Below are 16,320 nucleotides of genomic sequence, written 5' to 3' on the forward strand. Positions count from 1 at the left end.
GTTCTGTGCAATTTAAGGAGGGAATACATCGTTACACAAGATTCTTTCAGAGATTCACACTGAATGATCCGCTGGTGAAATGTTTTGAATTTGGTTCAGAAAGAAAAAACAATCCAGAAAAGGAGAAACGTCAGCAGGAGTTGAAATCAAAAGCAATGCGGCCGTGAGCCCATGACTACTGAAATTACGTTGGTACCTTTGAAATTTTTCACCACGGTTTTTACATATGCCCCATCTGAGTCAAAGAAGATCACAGAGCAATACTGTCAACTGTGTGAGTGCGCAAAGACACAAGGTCTAGAAGGGCCTCCATACCACGGTGGCAGCTTCCTCACCAGCAGGAGTCAAAAAGAACTTAATCTATAACCCCCCCTGTCCAGAACAGCTGTCACTAGGCACCTGTGGCTCCTGAGCTCTCAAGATGGGGCACTGTGACTGAAACCCGAACTGGCTGTTGCCCGATTTTGATTAACAGGGACTTGTGCAGACTTGGGAAAGAGCTCAGGCAATACAGTGGCTGCCACACAAGCACAGGAGGATCTGAGTTTGGTCACTAGGACCCAAGTCAAAAAGTCAGGTATGATGACACATGCTTGGAATCCCAGCCCTGCCACTGGCGAGGCAGAGGTAAGATCCTTGGGGCTCACTGACCATCTGGCCTAGCCTGACAAGCCCCAGGCCAACGAGAGACCTTTCCTCAGATAGACAAGGTAGACTGTGCCTGAGAGGAACGGTGCCCAAGGATGCACTGTTCTCCACATGCACGTGTTCACTTGCACCTGTACATACACGCACCCACAAACACATAAGCACGCACACATAAGCACATGAAATAAAAAAACCGCTTGTAGCTAGTGGATTCCACTTTGGACAGCACAAGAAGGTGACAGAATTATAGATGAATTTTCTTTTACTTTAGTCTTGTTATCTGAGTGACGTTACTGACTGTTTGCTTGTGTGGCGTCAGGCTCGTGCTACCTCCAGCTCCCCTGCCTCCTCCTAACTCCCAACGTGCTGAGATTAAAAGCACCCAGCCCTTTCAGTTACTTACCCATTATTTTGGCAGTGAAGACATACTGTTTTTTGCAGTTAAGGAAAGACACAGGCTGTTTGCCTTCATTTAAAACACTTGCTGTGGGTTCTCTTTAGACTGCTCTGAAAATGAGACACAGGTTCAGACGGCAGACCACTCAAGAGTCTGCATCTGCTCTCAACTAAATGTCAAAGGAGAAGTAAAGCCGAGCTTCATTCACATCTAGTTCCCCATTTCAGCTCTCCTTCCCTCAGTCCCATTCACACAGGAGCAGGGTGGTGTTTGCGGAAAGGACAGAGTGTGGGTGTGTTGGCAAGATTAGGAACTCCAACAAACATGTCAACTATAATGGGAAGGAGCGGGGAGGAGCCCAAAAAAGTCTCTTGTGGTCTTTAGCTCATGAAGCGGGGCTGCAGCATCTCTGGAATTAGAGAGAAAGAAATATTTAAAGGATCAAAATGGATTTCTGAATGGAAGTAATCAGCGAACAGGATCAACATGGACCACCATTATTTGGAAGGGTCAGAGAAGCAGATTGGACCTTAACTAGAACAGATGTTAGCCTGGCTACCACATCGTTCAAAAGAATTCCGGGCATTTATACAAGTAACTGTGCCAGAAGTGAGATATTTTATTGACTTATTATTGTAAATTTTCAGCATACAAAGTAATCAAGTATATTTACAATTCTTACATAATGTACATTTTAGAAGAACTATAAAGATAATGTACTTTGCTCCATTTACAAAGACAAACTACAGTAAAACTACATTCATGAATTAGATACAAATCTTCTACACACTAATAAAAACTAATGAGTGTTGGTTATACATTCTTAAAATCCTTTTCACAGGTAGCAAGAAATAGTACACGTGATCAGTCTTTATGACCGGAATGATCCAGAAATATCACAAAGCGCACGTAAACAGATATTTAAAAAGGAGCTGGTCATTTCCAAAAGTTAACCTTTAGCCTTCGTATTAAATGGTGCTAACAACCTTGATAGCGCAGCAAGCTTTCCCTGTCAAAAATTAATAACCCAAAATGAAACTGGAGAATGAGAAAATCTAGAAAATAAGATAGTGAGAAGAGCAATGCAAAGAAAAAATGTATTTAATTCAATCTCTCTTTGTCCACATGATCCCCCTCTATGTAAACAGGAAAAGACACCCACAAAAATCATCCTTCTAGGTGTTAGGACTCAGCCAAACTGAATCCAAGTCCCTTCCATGGTTATGTTTCATTTGAAAACATCAAAAAGTTAATAAATGATGAGTTTAACTTTATAATATTTTGCTTTTATTAATGTTTGCTATTGTAAAATCTGGAGACTTCTACAATTTGATGCTTTCAAATTCCAATCTAGTCCCTCAAACTTCATCATGAGGTTCTCCAGAGTATTTGGAGTCTCTTATCAAACACAGGGAAAGCTGCTGCTTTACAGCGATTTCAAATCCTTCCATGATACAAGTGCTTCGAAGCTATGGCAGACCTGGGTCACGGGTCAGCTCGGCCTCCAACTAGCAAAAGAAGTGACGCTCTCTGTAAAACGAGAGGAGTGGGCTCGGATGGAGACACGGACGGACGAGGCTGATGCTCGTGGTTAGGATCTAGGAGTCCTGTGAGCAGCAGGTGAGGAAAGGTAGTGTGAAGAACACTCTAAGTCATGAAACACACATGAGGGGAGCTTTTAGAGTTTCCCTTTGTTTCATCCTGTCACTTGTGAGGAGCCCTGGATCCAAGAAGGATATAAACTGAAGTTATTATGGACATAAGATTTCATTAAAAAAAATTCTAGCCATGGTCAAAATGCAACCACACAAAAAAATTTGAGAATGAGTGGTCTAGGAATGTTCAATTATTCCAAGTGGGTAGCGAGTTTAGTTTTAAATAAAACAACTTGGTTTATGATCATATCTAATACGCAGAAAATTTTACTTTTAAATACTGCTAACATGATCACAAACTTAAATTCTCTAAAATGTGAATGTATAATTTTTTTTCCCAAAATGCACCTATGACGTTCTAAAGTACAAATTGCAAGCTGGATTACTTTGGGGGCAGTAAACACCAAAGTTCACTCCACTACAGCAAACACCAGCATCAATTAATCAGGCACAATGTAATGCTAGAAACTTTTAAAAATGAATAAAAATAAATTTGAAATCTTCAACATGTAAGTCTTGCAATGAGGCCTGGTGAATGGCTACTCAATCACCTCTATCTACGCCCATGTTAAACCTTCATTTTATGAATCTTCATAGCGCCCCTATTCTTATCTTGGCAGTAATACAATTTTTACATTACTGAGAGCATGAAAAAGAGTGAACAGACTAATAATAAAGCATCACACTATTTTCAGCACGTCTGTCCTGGAGAGAGAACAGAGCAATCAGAAAGAGCAGCCTGAGTGTGCGACTGGCATTGTGTTTACTCCTCTCTCCTAATGCCCAGAAGACTTCACAACAGGCCACACGGAGCTATTAGAGAATACAGCAACACTCATCTAAAAGCCAAGCTACTGTGTAACTATGAATTTAAAGCCTTGCTATATTCCATTCCTTTCTGCTATTCAATTTCTCAGCACATTGAGAAAATTAAGTAAGCCGTAGAAATATATTCTTGCATTGCCAGCCTCCATGCAATACGAAAAGGTGTAGCTTTTTCTAACGATACTCAGAACCACAATAATTTTTAAGGCATTTCAAATACACTTGAATCTTTAAGGCTTATTTCAAAAACACTAGCCATTAAAGGGCAGCAGACACTACTGACAGCCACACCAAGGACTTCTGACTCGAGGCAGGGAGGCAGACAGGCCCGAGGGACAGTCTCCTGGCAGCTGAACCACAGGGAAGCCCATCAGCACCTCCAGACAAGGCAGGGGCTCCAGCAGTCACCGAGAATGAGCACTGCGGAAGAAAGGTGGGCTTTCTGCCCTTCTGTAGCCTGGTCCTCCTTGAACATGTTTTAGGACAATAAATTTTAAAATACACACCAGTTGAAGTTAGACTTCTGTCTTTAACAAAATACCTACAAGGCCAGATGGTCTGCAAGCTTGAGGTGAGATAGGAGAAACAAAATTCCTTTCATCCTGGGGAAGTGTGCACTTCCTCAGAAACAAATCACAACAGCTCTTTATCCCTATGTGTGGTGACTTAATAAGCTTTGGATGCTTGCAATCTGACTGAACGATAGGACCATATCTGTGTTGTGAATTTATTTCCATATGATTTCTGCTTAGATTCTGATTTTATATTCAATCAAAGTAAGGCTCCACATACTGTGGGGAAAATGTTAAAAATTTTTATTTAATTAACTATAATTTTATATACATTTAAAAATGTTCTGTGAAGCTGAGTATCAATGCTACTTACAAATAATTTCTAAAAGATTGAACGTCATCAACAGTGCTGGAAATGACCCACAAGGTAATTACTTATTCATTCCATACTCTGACAAGACATGTCAATCAGAGATGGAATCTGACCAAACTGTATCACATATTCATAATTTTGGAACTCAAAGGTCAATGACACATTTTACTTAATTCTAAAGCTATATACAGGATACAATTTAAAAGAATGTATACTGTTGTATAGTAAATAAGATAAATGTAGAAAAAAGTAAAAGGAATTTATTGCTGGTAAATTTTAGTATAAACAGAAAAAAAATTAGCTTTTTCTTCCTTTACATCTTCCACCAGGAATAACAGTAAATATATATATATATATATATATATATATATATATATATATATATATATATATATCTTAAAATGGATAAATTCCAAATATAAAAATGCCCTACATTATCTTTGAAATCACCCTGTTTTGATGAAAGCCCAATTTTGCAATAGTCAACTTCTGAAATCGTTTTATTGCACTGATGATCTGTCAAGGTTTTAGGAAACCAACCCAACAATAAAAACCAAGCTGGGAGTCTTGTGGTGATTGACAGAAGAGAAAGTAAGCGCTCCTCTGCACCGTAAGATGAAGTGAGTCTAAAGACTAACGTGTGGTCCACTGTGCAGCAGTCATGTTTGTCAAGTCCGGAAGTGCAATGGCGTGTCTGAGCAAATGAGGAGCAGCCTCACTAGTCCGCAATTACATCACATACCGTGGGTACCACAGCTAAGCTACCAGAAAACACACATACAACGATCAGGGAAGCTATAGAAAAGAAACATCCTTCATACAGGTAAGAGAACTGGCTCCCACTTGATGCAGGCATAGTGACTGAATGTTCCTGGGGGAACTGTGAACCATCCATGGCAAAGGGTGCAGGGGCCTAACAGTGTAGCATCTCAGAAGTTAAGAGATGATGGTCTAGATCTGGATACAACTTTATGTAAAAGCACAACCCATTAATAGGCTTTTTTCTTCTTAAATAAAAGAGGAACTATAGTGGATTTCTCCCTTTCCCAATTATGAGAGATCTGTTTTCATTTACAAAAATACCAATGAATGGGTACCATGTTTTCCAAACAATTCAATGTCCACCAAAATCAAGCAGAATTAAAGCAGTAAAAAAAAAGTGGGAGAGGGTGAGATTTTGGTTGTACACATTAGGAATTCACCGAATTTCATAGTTTCCCCTCTTAAAAGGCTCAGAACTTCTGTGAATCTTGCTGGAAACGATTGAGTTTCTCTGGATTATTTGATGCCATTTGAGAAAAATCACGAAAGATGTCCTGGTAAGTTTCATCACCTGCACAAAAGTAAAATAAAGACACTTTGAGAATTTACACAGCTAAGGTACTGATAAAACAACATGCGTTTTTATTCATACTATTTTAGGATTTATTATATTACATTACAATAAAGTTTCGTTCCAAGAGCATTTTTGGAAGGGAAAAGGCCAACTAAAAACAACGCCAGAAAAGTCCGTAAGAAAGGGAAGCTATACCTGAGAGAAGCAGCTCAGACGCGGCGCCGTGGGGGAGCTCAGAATTAGGGAGGAGCGAGAGGCGAGCATTGAAAGCAATGTGAAGAAACATCCATTAGCACAGGGCAGGAGAGGTTACTCGAGATGAAGCACACAGCACATTGGATAAGAAAATACTCAGGTGGATAAAAGTGAAAAGGAATGACTAAAGCCAAATGCTAGTTAAGGTTCTGATGGATGCAGGTTACTAAGGAGACAAGCTGGTCAACAGCTAGGAAGAGCTTTCTACACCATCTTCAACTCCAGGTGCTTTCCACTGAAACTGCTGTTTGTACAAAGGAGTTCACATATATTTTAAGGTTTAGAACATTGGTATCTGATCCATTGCTCACTAAACTAATTAAGTCAAAAGGTCAGAAAGTGACTACAAGACCAGAGCTCCACACTGTCAGTAGACTTATGAGCAAGAACGCTATGCAAAACGGGAAAGGATACCCAAGAATCTATTCACAATTGGAGGAGTTAACATGTGTGTACACTCAACACTCTTACAGAGACGCAGATTATAGAGAAGGACTTTACGGCAAGCTGGGCACAACTTTCCTTACCGAGGAACTATATACACACACGTACATATTTATCCCTCAAAGAGAGAAATCTTATTTTCAGGATGACTTACTCATCATGACGCCTCCTGCCAACACTACGTTAGTACAGGCTCCTGGCACAATTCTATTCTCACTTGAGCATAAAATACTGTTTTATGTGATTCTTGTCACCACATGGTTTTATCATTATTTCCTCTGAGACCCCTTGCATCCCATCTTACAACAATCTCATTATTACAGTATTGTTAACAGTACAGTAAACTCCTCAAGTCTTACAAAGCAAGGTTGCAGAGGACACAGATGTCATACCAAAAGCTAGAGAATTAGAAAAATACTGAGGGGGGCAGATAAAAATCTAGTAAAAAGACCTAAAATCATAAGAATTTTAATAAAAAGATTATAATACTCTTAATATTTAGTACTTTTGACATTCAGTCTATGTAAAAAGCAATTTATTAAAATCTGGGGAATTGAATCATGACATTTAAATACTCAGCTAACCCTACTCAATCTACTTTAAGAGGGGAAAATACAGAGAGAAGAGAATTTGAACAGGCTGGCTGGAGGTTAGAGCGGAAGCAAACGGAAGGCTGGTCTGCTGGAACTGGGCAGACCGTCCGATTACAGCATGACACACTACAAACTACCCCTGTGCTTGGCCATCCTACAGGACATCAAAGAAACAGAGAGGAGCGCAACATTAAATAACAATTAACAAACCATACAAAATATTTTAATTTGTTCTCTTTTTAGATGTTGAATTAAAATATGTAAAATATTTATTGTAAACATTACAAATATTTTTAAAATACTATTCAGATAGTCTAGAATTTTACTTTCCAAGAAAGTGTAAAGTGCAGATTATAATACAAAAATACTACATTGATTTTACCATCCAACACCAGAAGTAACATAAAAGGCACACATTATATATTCAGGAAGAAACAGGAGAAGGGTCTAGCAGACGCTAACGCCAAGTCATTCACAGATAGCACCAGATGAGTGTTCTCAAGTATTACAGCAGTACAATGGCGATATATGGCTTCTACATTCAGCAATGCATATTCTGTATAACAAGCTGTTTTTCTTTATGGTTTTCTAGTGTTTGATTTTAAATCGCCTAGTACATATTACACAAGTACATTTTCAGTACCATTGTACCATGCAAAACTAATTCAAAGACCTTTCATTCACTGAATTAATGTGTTCTTGAAGCAGAGTGTTGGTGCTGTAGTAATCATTGGTTTCACCGACTGCAAACATTTAAGAGTCCATACAATACAAAAGGAAGTTTCTAGCTTCACACACAAAACTCATTAAGTTCAATTTTTTAAAATTAGTAATGCACTACTAATATGCTACCTTCCTTAGACCTCAAAATGTGCTGTCCAAAGCAACAACAGTGACTTCCTTAAAGCAGTCGACACAGAGTGAACTTCATTACCTAAACTTTGAGGAGATTTTAATCACTTGAAAATTTTCCCAAGGCAAGTCTAATTTCTCTGAACTAGAACACATAAACCAGGTTCCAGGATACATCTTCCTATTAATACACTGAACAGCTTACTACAAAAAACAGTTAAGCATATTCTTTAAATCATTTAATCATACTTTTCCTCATTCAGAAAGTTCGAGTTTTTTATGTGCCTGAACAATTCTGAATTTTTTAAATATAGACTGCTGTGTTTCCACTGGCAGTTTAAAACTCACTTTAGTTTTTGGTATTTATTCAGAATATTTACCACAACAGCAGTTAGCACGCCTGAAAGAGTTCAGTGAACTCACTACAGAAACCGACGCTCTCAAAGGACCGTAGGCATCATCCTGCCCCTTCTGGTTGGGAACATTTCTTCTACAAATGACTGGAGAGGTCCCAGAAGCCACACACTCACCTGACCAGAAGTGGCTCCCTATAATGCACTGATTGCCCACGGGCTGAGAATCTGTCAGCCTTCATGAGACCCAGCGCCAGAAACGGAAAATACATAACTGATTTCTCACTACTGAGAGCAAGGTGTGCTAATACCCTCACCCAGCCAGGCCTCCTAAGAGGTCTAAAAGGCTGCTAAAAGAGAACCCACCTTCCTTTCAGAAGCTGTATGCTCTTATACTACCTTGCAAGAAAAATAGGACTACAGACACAAGTTTGGAAACAGGGTTTCCTACAAATGAGTCCATGATTGCCAAGCGTTTTACTGGGTCCTTTAACTAGCAGACCTGTCACTATCGAAAGACCGACAGGCTCTGTACCTACAAACTAACCGCTCCGCTCTGCCGCTGCTTCCTTCCTGTTGCTAGGATGCCAGCGAAGAGGCCAGGCACAGTCTGCAGGGAAATGAGTGAGATGCAGAGGGAAAATGGAGGGCTGCTGCTGTCGGGGCCAGCAGACCTGCTCTGCCAGGACTCGCGGGGGAAGAGGAGCACCGAAGAGCAGCTGCTGGGCCAGCACACCACAACCCGCAAACAAAATATTCACCGTCAAACTCGGGACCCTGACACTGAGTCTAAAACCCAATTCTTTTTAAGATGTTTCTCAAACAGTTTTTTAAATCTTATTTCTAATATGGCATGGTTGGCAGAATTCTAATTTTTAACTTCTAAATTAAAATTTGTGGATTTTTTTTAAAAGAAGTTTTAAAGCGAAACCTGTTTTCCTATTTTCATTAAAACTGAGAAAAATGATTTTCCTATTGATACCTAGAAGTTCCTATATTTACATATAAACCTGCACAAAGACAAGTGGAAGAACTCAAGCCATCTGGGTAGGACTGGAGTGGAGCAAAAAGAAAGGTTCCACCCTTGCAAATTCCCACCTGCAGAGCAAGTGGACCACTGACCTCTGACCTCTGACTCACCATCCAGGCGGACGTCATAGCAAGCATCTTAAAGAAGATGCAGCTGGCTCAACATTGACCTTTACAATTTCAGGGAAATACAAATGTACCTTAACTTACAATCTTGTACTTCACTGCTACCTCACAAATGTCAGCTCAGTGTCTTTGATAAACTTTTATTTAAAGTGCTTAAACACAAAGGCCTCAGAAATGGCCTAGTAATACTATCATTTAAAGATATCTGTTACAAAATTAGAACTTATTTAAGATCTAACATTCCACTTTGAAACAAATGGGTGAAATCCAGACTTAGCGCTGAGTCTCACCCATAATTAGCACACTGACATCTCAGAACATCCTGACTCATAGTGATCCATAGGATTAAAGCGAAACACCCTAGATTAGAAGTGTGCATCTGATCCAGGTCCTTTTTTCTTCCCTATTACATCAGGCCAAAAATAAACAGTAAGTAAGTCCTCTGAGAAAATAATGGCCTCACACTGATATAGATTATAGCCAAAATCAAATATGTGGCTGAAGTTAACATAAAGTACAGAAATTCAAAATATAATTCAAGGAAGGAGAGAGGATTTTACCAGGCCACTTTAAAAATAATAATAATATAAGTATCAATTTTTATAAAACCAAATATGCTCATTTCAAAGTGAGTGTCTGTAAGTACTTCCGTCACGAGTTCCTGAAATGTTTAGTGATATGCATAGGAATCAGTAATCCATACTCTCAAGCTCATGAACCGGAATGCACCATCCTTTGCGTGAGGCTGTCTAACCTGCATGCATCCCTCAAACAGAGGAATCTGATCCACTTTTCTGTCCTTTCTTCCTACCATGACTCACCAGGGAAAACTACTCGAGATAAAGACTGAAGTCATCATGGAAAGAGGTTTTTAGTAAGTCTTCTTCACCATCAGGTTCACAAACACTGTTCTAAATACATCTATTTACCCCAGCAAATAGTGTACAAATGCCTGGGGCAGAGCTACAGATAAACTTCAGCCTTTGCAACTAATTCTACACCCATTGTGGACTTTTAACTTACTGGCAAAGTTTTACTTTAAATCTTCAACTCATTCTTAGGTTAGAATATAAAACTCATCAATAAACTTTTTCGTGGTATTTTCCACACTAACTTTTTATATACAAAACACATAATTTTTTTTCCCTGAACACAATGTATATAAATTCCCTGAATAACAAAAAGAAACCCATTTTGTTATATTCACTGGACAGCTAACAAGAATTCTTTTTGAAGCCAGGCGGTGGTGGCGCACGCCTTTAATCCCAGCACTTGGGAGGCAGAGGCAGGTGGATCTCTGGGTTCAAGGCCAGCCTGGTCTACAGAGTGAGATCCAGGACAGCCAGGGCTACACAGAGAAACCCTGTCTCAAAAATAAATAAATAAATAAAAAAATAAAAACAAAACCAAAGAACTCTTTTGGAAACTGCTCTTCTGCTGCAGCAGCACAGTCTGCTCAGTGTGCGCTCACGGCGCTGGAATGCATATGGTGCAGATGGAAGACGTCTGTACAGCCGAGAAGGACGTCAGCAGCCAGAGCCGACTAGGACAGTGAGGAAAGTGAACTGAAATAGGAACATGTCCGAGTGGGTAAAGGTCCAGGATTAGCCACCCAAGAATTCAGTAGGTACAGTACAGCAGCTAACAACTCACAATTTACAAGTACATCATAAAATCTCTATCACATCACATTAGTTAGCTAAGGAACTAGGAATCTTCCAATTGTAAACTGATAAATTCCTGAATGCATTTTTTGTACTGCATTTCAGTATGATTATTAGTAGAATATTGACCTGGCTGTCCATAAAGTCCTTCTGATTCCCGCATTTCTTCATTCATTCTTGCTAAACGTAACCTAAAATTCAAGAAGAAGAACTCTTAGAGGAAGTAACACACGTACTTATAAACAATTGCGTTACATAGCACATGTGCTGGCAGAATTACAGAATTATTCCCTTACCAGCATCTGCCCAGTAAAACAAACCCAGTTTATCAGACCAGCGATCTGTAGTACAAAAATAACCGTATGTATCCGTTGAGTCATTCTTATGAGCAAAGACAGTACAGGACTTCCTATTAAAGCAGGTGCCTATACCTCCAACAGCCTGCCTCTTACAGGCTTCAGAGGATGCCTCGCTCCTATAGCAACTGGATAAAATGAATGCTTCTGCAGTATGGAAGCAATAGCTTGTCATAGTTCACTAGCTTATCTTATCTTGAGTGAGACAGTTCCCAACACATAAGCAATGTGTTCCTTCTAAATAACGGAAATACATTTTGATATATAAGCACGGCAGTAAGTACCAAAATTTCCCCAAGGTTACCATACTGCTCATACAGTGTGAGTATTCTTTGGGGGCTACTTATCCTGGCAATGGAAGACAGGTAACACTGGATTAAGCAAACAAGTATTTCCTCTTTTTCTGAAGACAAAAACCAAGCAACATTGAAAGTCCTCTCTGTGGTGCTGCTTGTCCGAGGCCACCGCACCATCTGCAGCTTCCCAGAGCTCGCTCACTCTTCCGAGTGTTCCATCAGGCAGCGGCAGCATCCGCCACTGACCTTTCCCGTCTGCTTCCTATGCACCCTGTGAACTAAAGCTGGCTCCCAAGCATCTCCTTGCTATGTGGATGCTCCGAAAGGGCGCTCTCCTAGTTGGCTTCAGCTGTCAACTTGATATGGGCCAGAGTCATCTGGGAAAGTCTCGAATTGGGAATTGTCTGGATCAGACTGGCCTGTGGGCATGTCTGTAGGGCATTTTCTTGATTGCTAGTTGATGGAGGCCTTCACAGTGACAATAACTCCTCCATGGCCTGTGTCTTATTTGGTTAGAGGCTGGGAGAGCTGCAGCATGGCCAGCCGAAAATTCTCACTGGAAGCTGAGGGGCCCAAAGAAGCCACAAGGTTTCTTTGAACTGAGAGCATCATGAACAGGCATGTTTCTATTCAAGAGGAGAGGGATCACCAAGTGTCAGCTTCCATTAGCCCAGAATAGAAAAGTCACATGATTGAAGGCCTGCTTCCGTTAGCTTCATGAAATGAAGTCTAGTTGACAATATCACATTTCTAAGTGGACACACTACTTTGACCTACCATGCAAATCAACTGAAAACCACAGATTCTTTAATAGGTCACAGAAACATATGCCAAACATTCAAAAACATCTATTTTGTGTTCAAAATAATCAAGTGTCCATAGGAACATTTGTTTAAGACTGCTGTCCCTCCAGCTTAATGATAAGCCTCTACTCCTCAAAGTAGTAGAATAAACTACCCATTGCTCTACCCATCCCAACCCGGGACTGTGCTAAAGGGGAAAGAGCACTGGGGGAGCCATGGCTCCTGTTTCTAAAGAGTCCAGGCATTAGAGCAAAAATTCTCAATGTCAAGTCCTAGCTCTAACATTTATTCATTTTTCAAATTACCTGAGGTTTGGCTTCCTTAACTATAAAATGGGGATAAGAGAATAGTGTCCTCGTAGAGTTACTGTGAGCAACAAATGAACCTGTGCATTTCAAAGTGCTCACCACATCCAGTGTCCCTAACGGAACCGCACAGACAAAACACTGAGTTTAAATCTCCCACAGAGCTGGGCATGATGGTGCACGCCTTTAATCCCGGCACTTGGGAGGCAGAGGGAGTAAGATCTCTGTGAGTTCAAGGCCAGCCTGGTCTACATGGCGAGCTCCAGGACAGACAGGACTGTCTATACAAACAACATGTAGTACGGGAAATAAGTGCAAAGGAGACACTTACAAGGTCACTATGTCGGCATTGGCTGCTTCCACAGCGATACTCAAAGGGTCCTTCCCTTCCTCATCAGTAGCGTGTTGATTGGCACCTCGCTTCAGGAATAAACATACCTGCCTGTTAAGGGTACAGCATTTCTCAGACAGTGGCAAGATGAAAAACATCCATATTCACCTTCAAAATAAAAAGTTAGCCGGGCGGTGGTGGCGCACGCTTTTAATCCCAGCACTTGGGAGGCAGAGCCAGGCGGATCTCTGTGAGTTCGAGGCCAGCCTGGGCTACCAAGTGAGTTCTAGGAAAGGCGCAAAGCTACACAGAGAAACCCTGTCTCGAAAAACCAAAAAAAAAAAAAAAAAAAAAAAAAAAAAAAAAAAAAAAGTTCTACCTAACTTAAATAATGTTTTATTAGAAAATTCTTAATACATCTACAGTATTCAACGAACAGACTTCAATAATAGAGACTGACTGAGATCTTTACAAGTCCCAAATAATTTTCATTATCTTAGATAATCTGGTGCTATATAACGAAGTGTGACATATAATCACAGTCCCTATCTTCCACAAATCTCATTAAAGTCATACACAGATGCTGACAACAGGAAAAACACCACGCTAGCTACGAATGGAGGGAGCTAAGACAATGTACACACCATGATGATCATGACACACCAGAAGAGAGCAGGCAGTAACCCCTCCCCCCTTCTTAACTTCAAGAAATTCACACTTTTAACAGCATGAGAAAGACTGAGTAAATGGAGTCTGCGAAATAAATGAGAAAAGCTATTACAATTTAGGCAAATATAAAAGATGAAGCAAACACTACCGTGTTTTAACGTAGAAAAGCTTTCATAATTAAGTAACTAAACTGAATTTCTTCTAATAAAGAAAAACAAGAGCTAACGAAATTAAAGATGCAATTAAAATATGCTTAAAGTCAGCTTCTTGCTTCTCCAGGAATAACTAGAAACTCGGAGATATCTCATTTAGAATGACTCCAACTGTCTGAACAAAGCCAACATCTTACCTCGTTAGCACTCTAACAGGAAGCCCACTTCCATGGCATTACTGTTCTGAGTATACTGCTTACAGCCTCAATGTCAGTTACCCAACATAAGAACTTAGTTAATGCCTGAACTAAGTACCTTAAGTAAAACCTAGAAATCCCAAAGTTAGAAGTTCTCCCAACATAGTGTGTGCAGATAATGTATGTATACATGCGTATGAACAACATGAACTTTGGCTGGAAACAGACAAAATACCACAACGTCAGTAACAGAGGCAGGAAGTAAACTGGTCAATTTATTGACATGCCAAGATTAAAGTGAGCATTATATTTCATATCTGTACACTAGTTATGCTGGTTAGTTTATATCTGTACACTAGCTATGCTGGTTAGTTTATATTGATACACTAGCTATGCTGGTTAGTTTATATCTGTACACTAGCTATGCTGGTTAGTTTATATTGATACACTAGCTATGCTGGTTAATTTATATCTGTACACTAGCTATGCTGGTTAATTTATATCTGTACACTAGCTATGCTGGTTAGTTTATATCTGTACACTAGTTATACTGGTTAGTTTTTATTGTCCACTGACACAAACTAGTCTCGTGGAAAGAAGGAACCTTGGTTGAAAGGTTCCCGTCAGATGGCCCAGTAGGCAAGTCTGAGGGGACCTGCCTTGACTGCTTATGGATGTGGAAGGACCCAGCCCACTGTGGATGACGCTCTCCATAGGTAGGTAGGCCTGGACTGCATAAGAAAGCAAGCTGAGGGCTGACGATACAGCTTGTCAATTAAGAGCACACACTGTTCCTGCACAGGACCTGAGTTCGATTCTCAGCACCCACATCAGGCAGATTACATCCACCTGTAACTCTAGCTCCAAGGGGACCGGACACCGTTGGCCTCCTCAGACACTGCACTCACGCATATACTCGCACACAGATGTACGTACACACATAATTTAAAAAAGAAACATTTTTTAAATAATTTTTTTTTTTAAAGCAAGCTGAGCAAGCCAGTGAGCAATGCTCCTCTGTGGTCTCTGCTACGGTTCCTGCTCCAGATTCAAGTCCCTTCTCTGATTTCCCTCATGATGAACTGTGACATGAAGTGTAAGCCAGATAAACCCTTTTCTCGCGCAAGTTCTTTTTGGTCATGCTGTTTATCCCAACAACAGAAAGCCATCTAGAACACTGATTATGGCTTTTCTTCCGAATGAGAATTTTTAACTTTTGCCCTCTATTACAAATTCTACATAATATCCTTCACCTGAAAAAAATAACATTATTTCAAAGTAATTTTTCAGATAAAAGCTACCTACATATTTAAGCACGATTACTTACCCTGTGTGTCCTAAGACAGTGGCATGGTGCAGTGGACCCCGCCCTTGGACGTCTCTTTGGTTCACATTAGCACCATTCTGTAAGAGGAACTCACATGTCACCAAAGAGCCCTTAAAGAGAAGAGGACAATGTACAAACGCGGATGAGAAAGAGCACATCTGTATGGAGGCCGCAGAGAAATACGGTAGATTTGTTTTTCCAAGAACTAATTAACACAGAATTGTTTACAGTCTGAAGTCCATCAAAACACACCACTCCCCTCCCCTTGCATTATCAGATCCTCTTCCGGCTGCACCTCCCCAAAATCAGAAGCCACCAAGTGACACGCAGAAATCACTAATGAGAGAATTCTTTACTTTCTAACCCCTCTTAGAATAGTAACAATAATGATGCTTTGTTTAGAATTTACGATATTTGCTATTTTACCAGATCAATGAAAACCTCAATGCATTAATTCACAGCCCTAGTACAGTCTGAATGCATTAATTCACACCCCTTAGTACAGCTTGAATGCATTAATTCACACCCCTGGTACAGCTTGAATGCATTAATTCACACCCATTAGTACAGCTTGAATGCATTAATTCACACCCATTAGTACAGCTTGAATGCATTAATTCACACCCATTAGTACAGCTTGAATGCATTAATTCACACCCTTAGTGTAGCCTGAATGCATTAATTCACACCCCTAGTGCAGCCTGAATGCATTAATTCACACCCATTAGTACAGCTTGAATGCATTAATTCACACCCCCTAGTGCAGCCTGAATGCATTAATTCACACCCCTAGTGCAGCCTGAATGCATTAATTCACACCCC

General features: G+C 40.2%; 1 protein-coding gene across 6 annotated transcripts in view; it reads right to left on the bottom strand.

Annotated features, from left to right (window-relative positions):
* Positions 1-1,640: 1,640 nt before the first annotated feature.
* Positions 1,641-16,320, bottom strand: part of Acap2 (ArfGAP with coiled-coil, ankyrin repeat and PH domains 2) — a 124,541-nt gene continuing 109,861 nt past the window's right edge. For all 6 annotated transcript variants that reach the window (XM_052740540.1, XM_052740537.1, XM_052740541.1 and 3 more), the window contains 4 exons: positions 15,499-15,608; positions 13,154-13,264; positions 11,192-11,253; positions 1,641-5,743 (listed from right to left, as the gene is read on the bottom strand). In XM_052740540.1, coding sequence (XP_052596500.1) covers positions 5,643-5,743; positions 11,192-11,253; positions 13,154-13,264; positions 15,499-15,608 — 384 coding nt within the window. In that variant the 3' untranslated portion in view covers positions 1,641-5,642. The remainder of the gene's footprint in view (positions 5,744-11,191; positions 11,254-13,153; positions 13,265-15,498; positions 15,609-16,320) is intronic.

Source organism: Peromyscus californicus, unplaced genomic scaffold (genome assembly GCF_007827085.1).
Source record: "Peromyscus californicus insignis strain IS unplaced genomic scaffold, ASM782708v3 Scaffold_16__1_contigs__length_79575227, whole genome shotgun sequence".
Taxonomy (NCBI): Eukaryota; Metazoa; Chordata; class Mammalia; order Rodentia; family Cricetidae; genus Peromyscus; species Peromyscus californicus.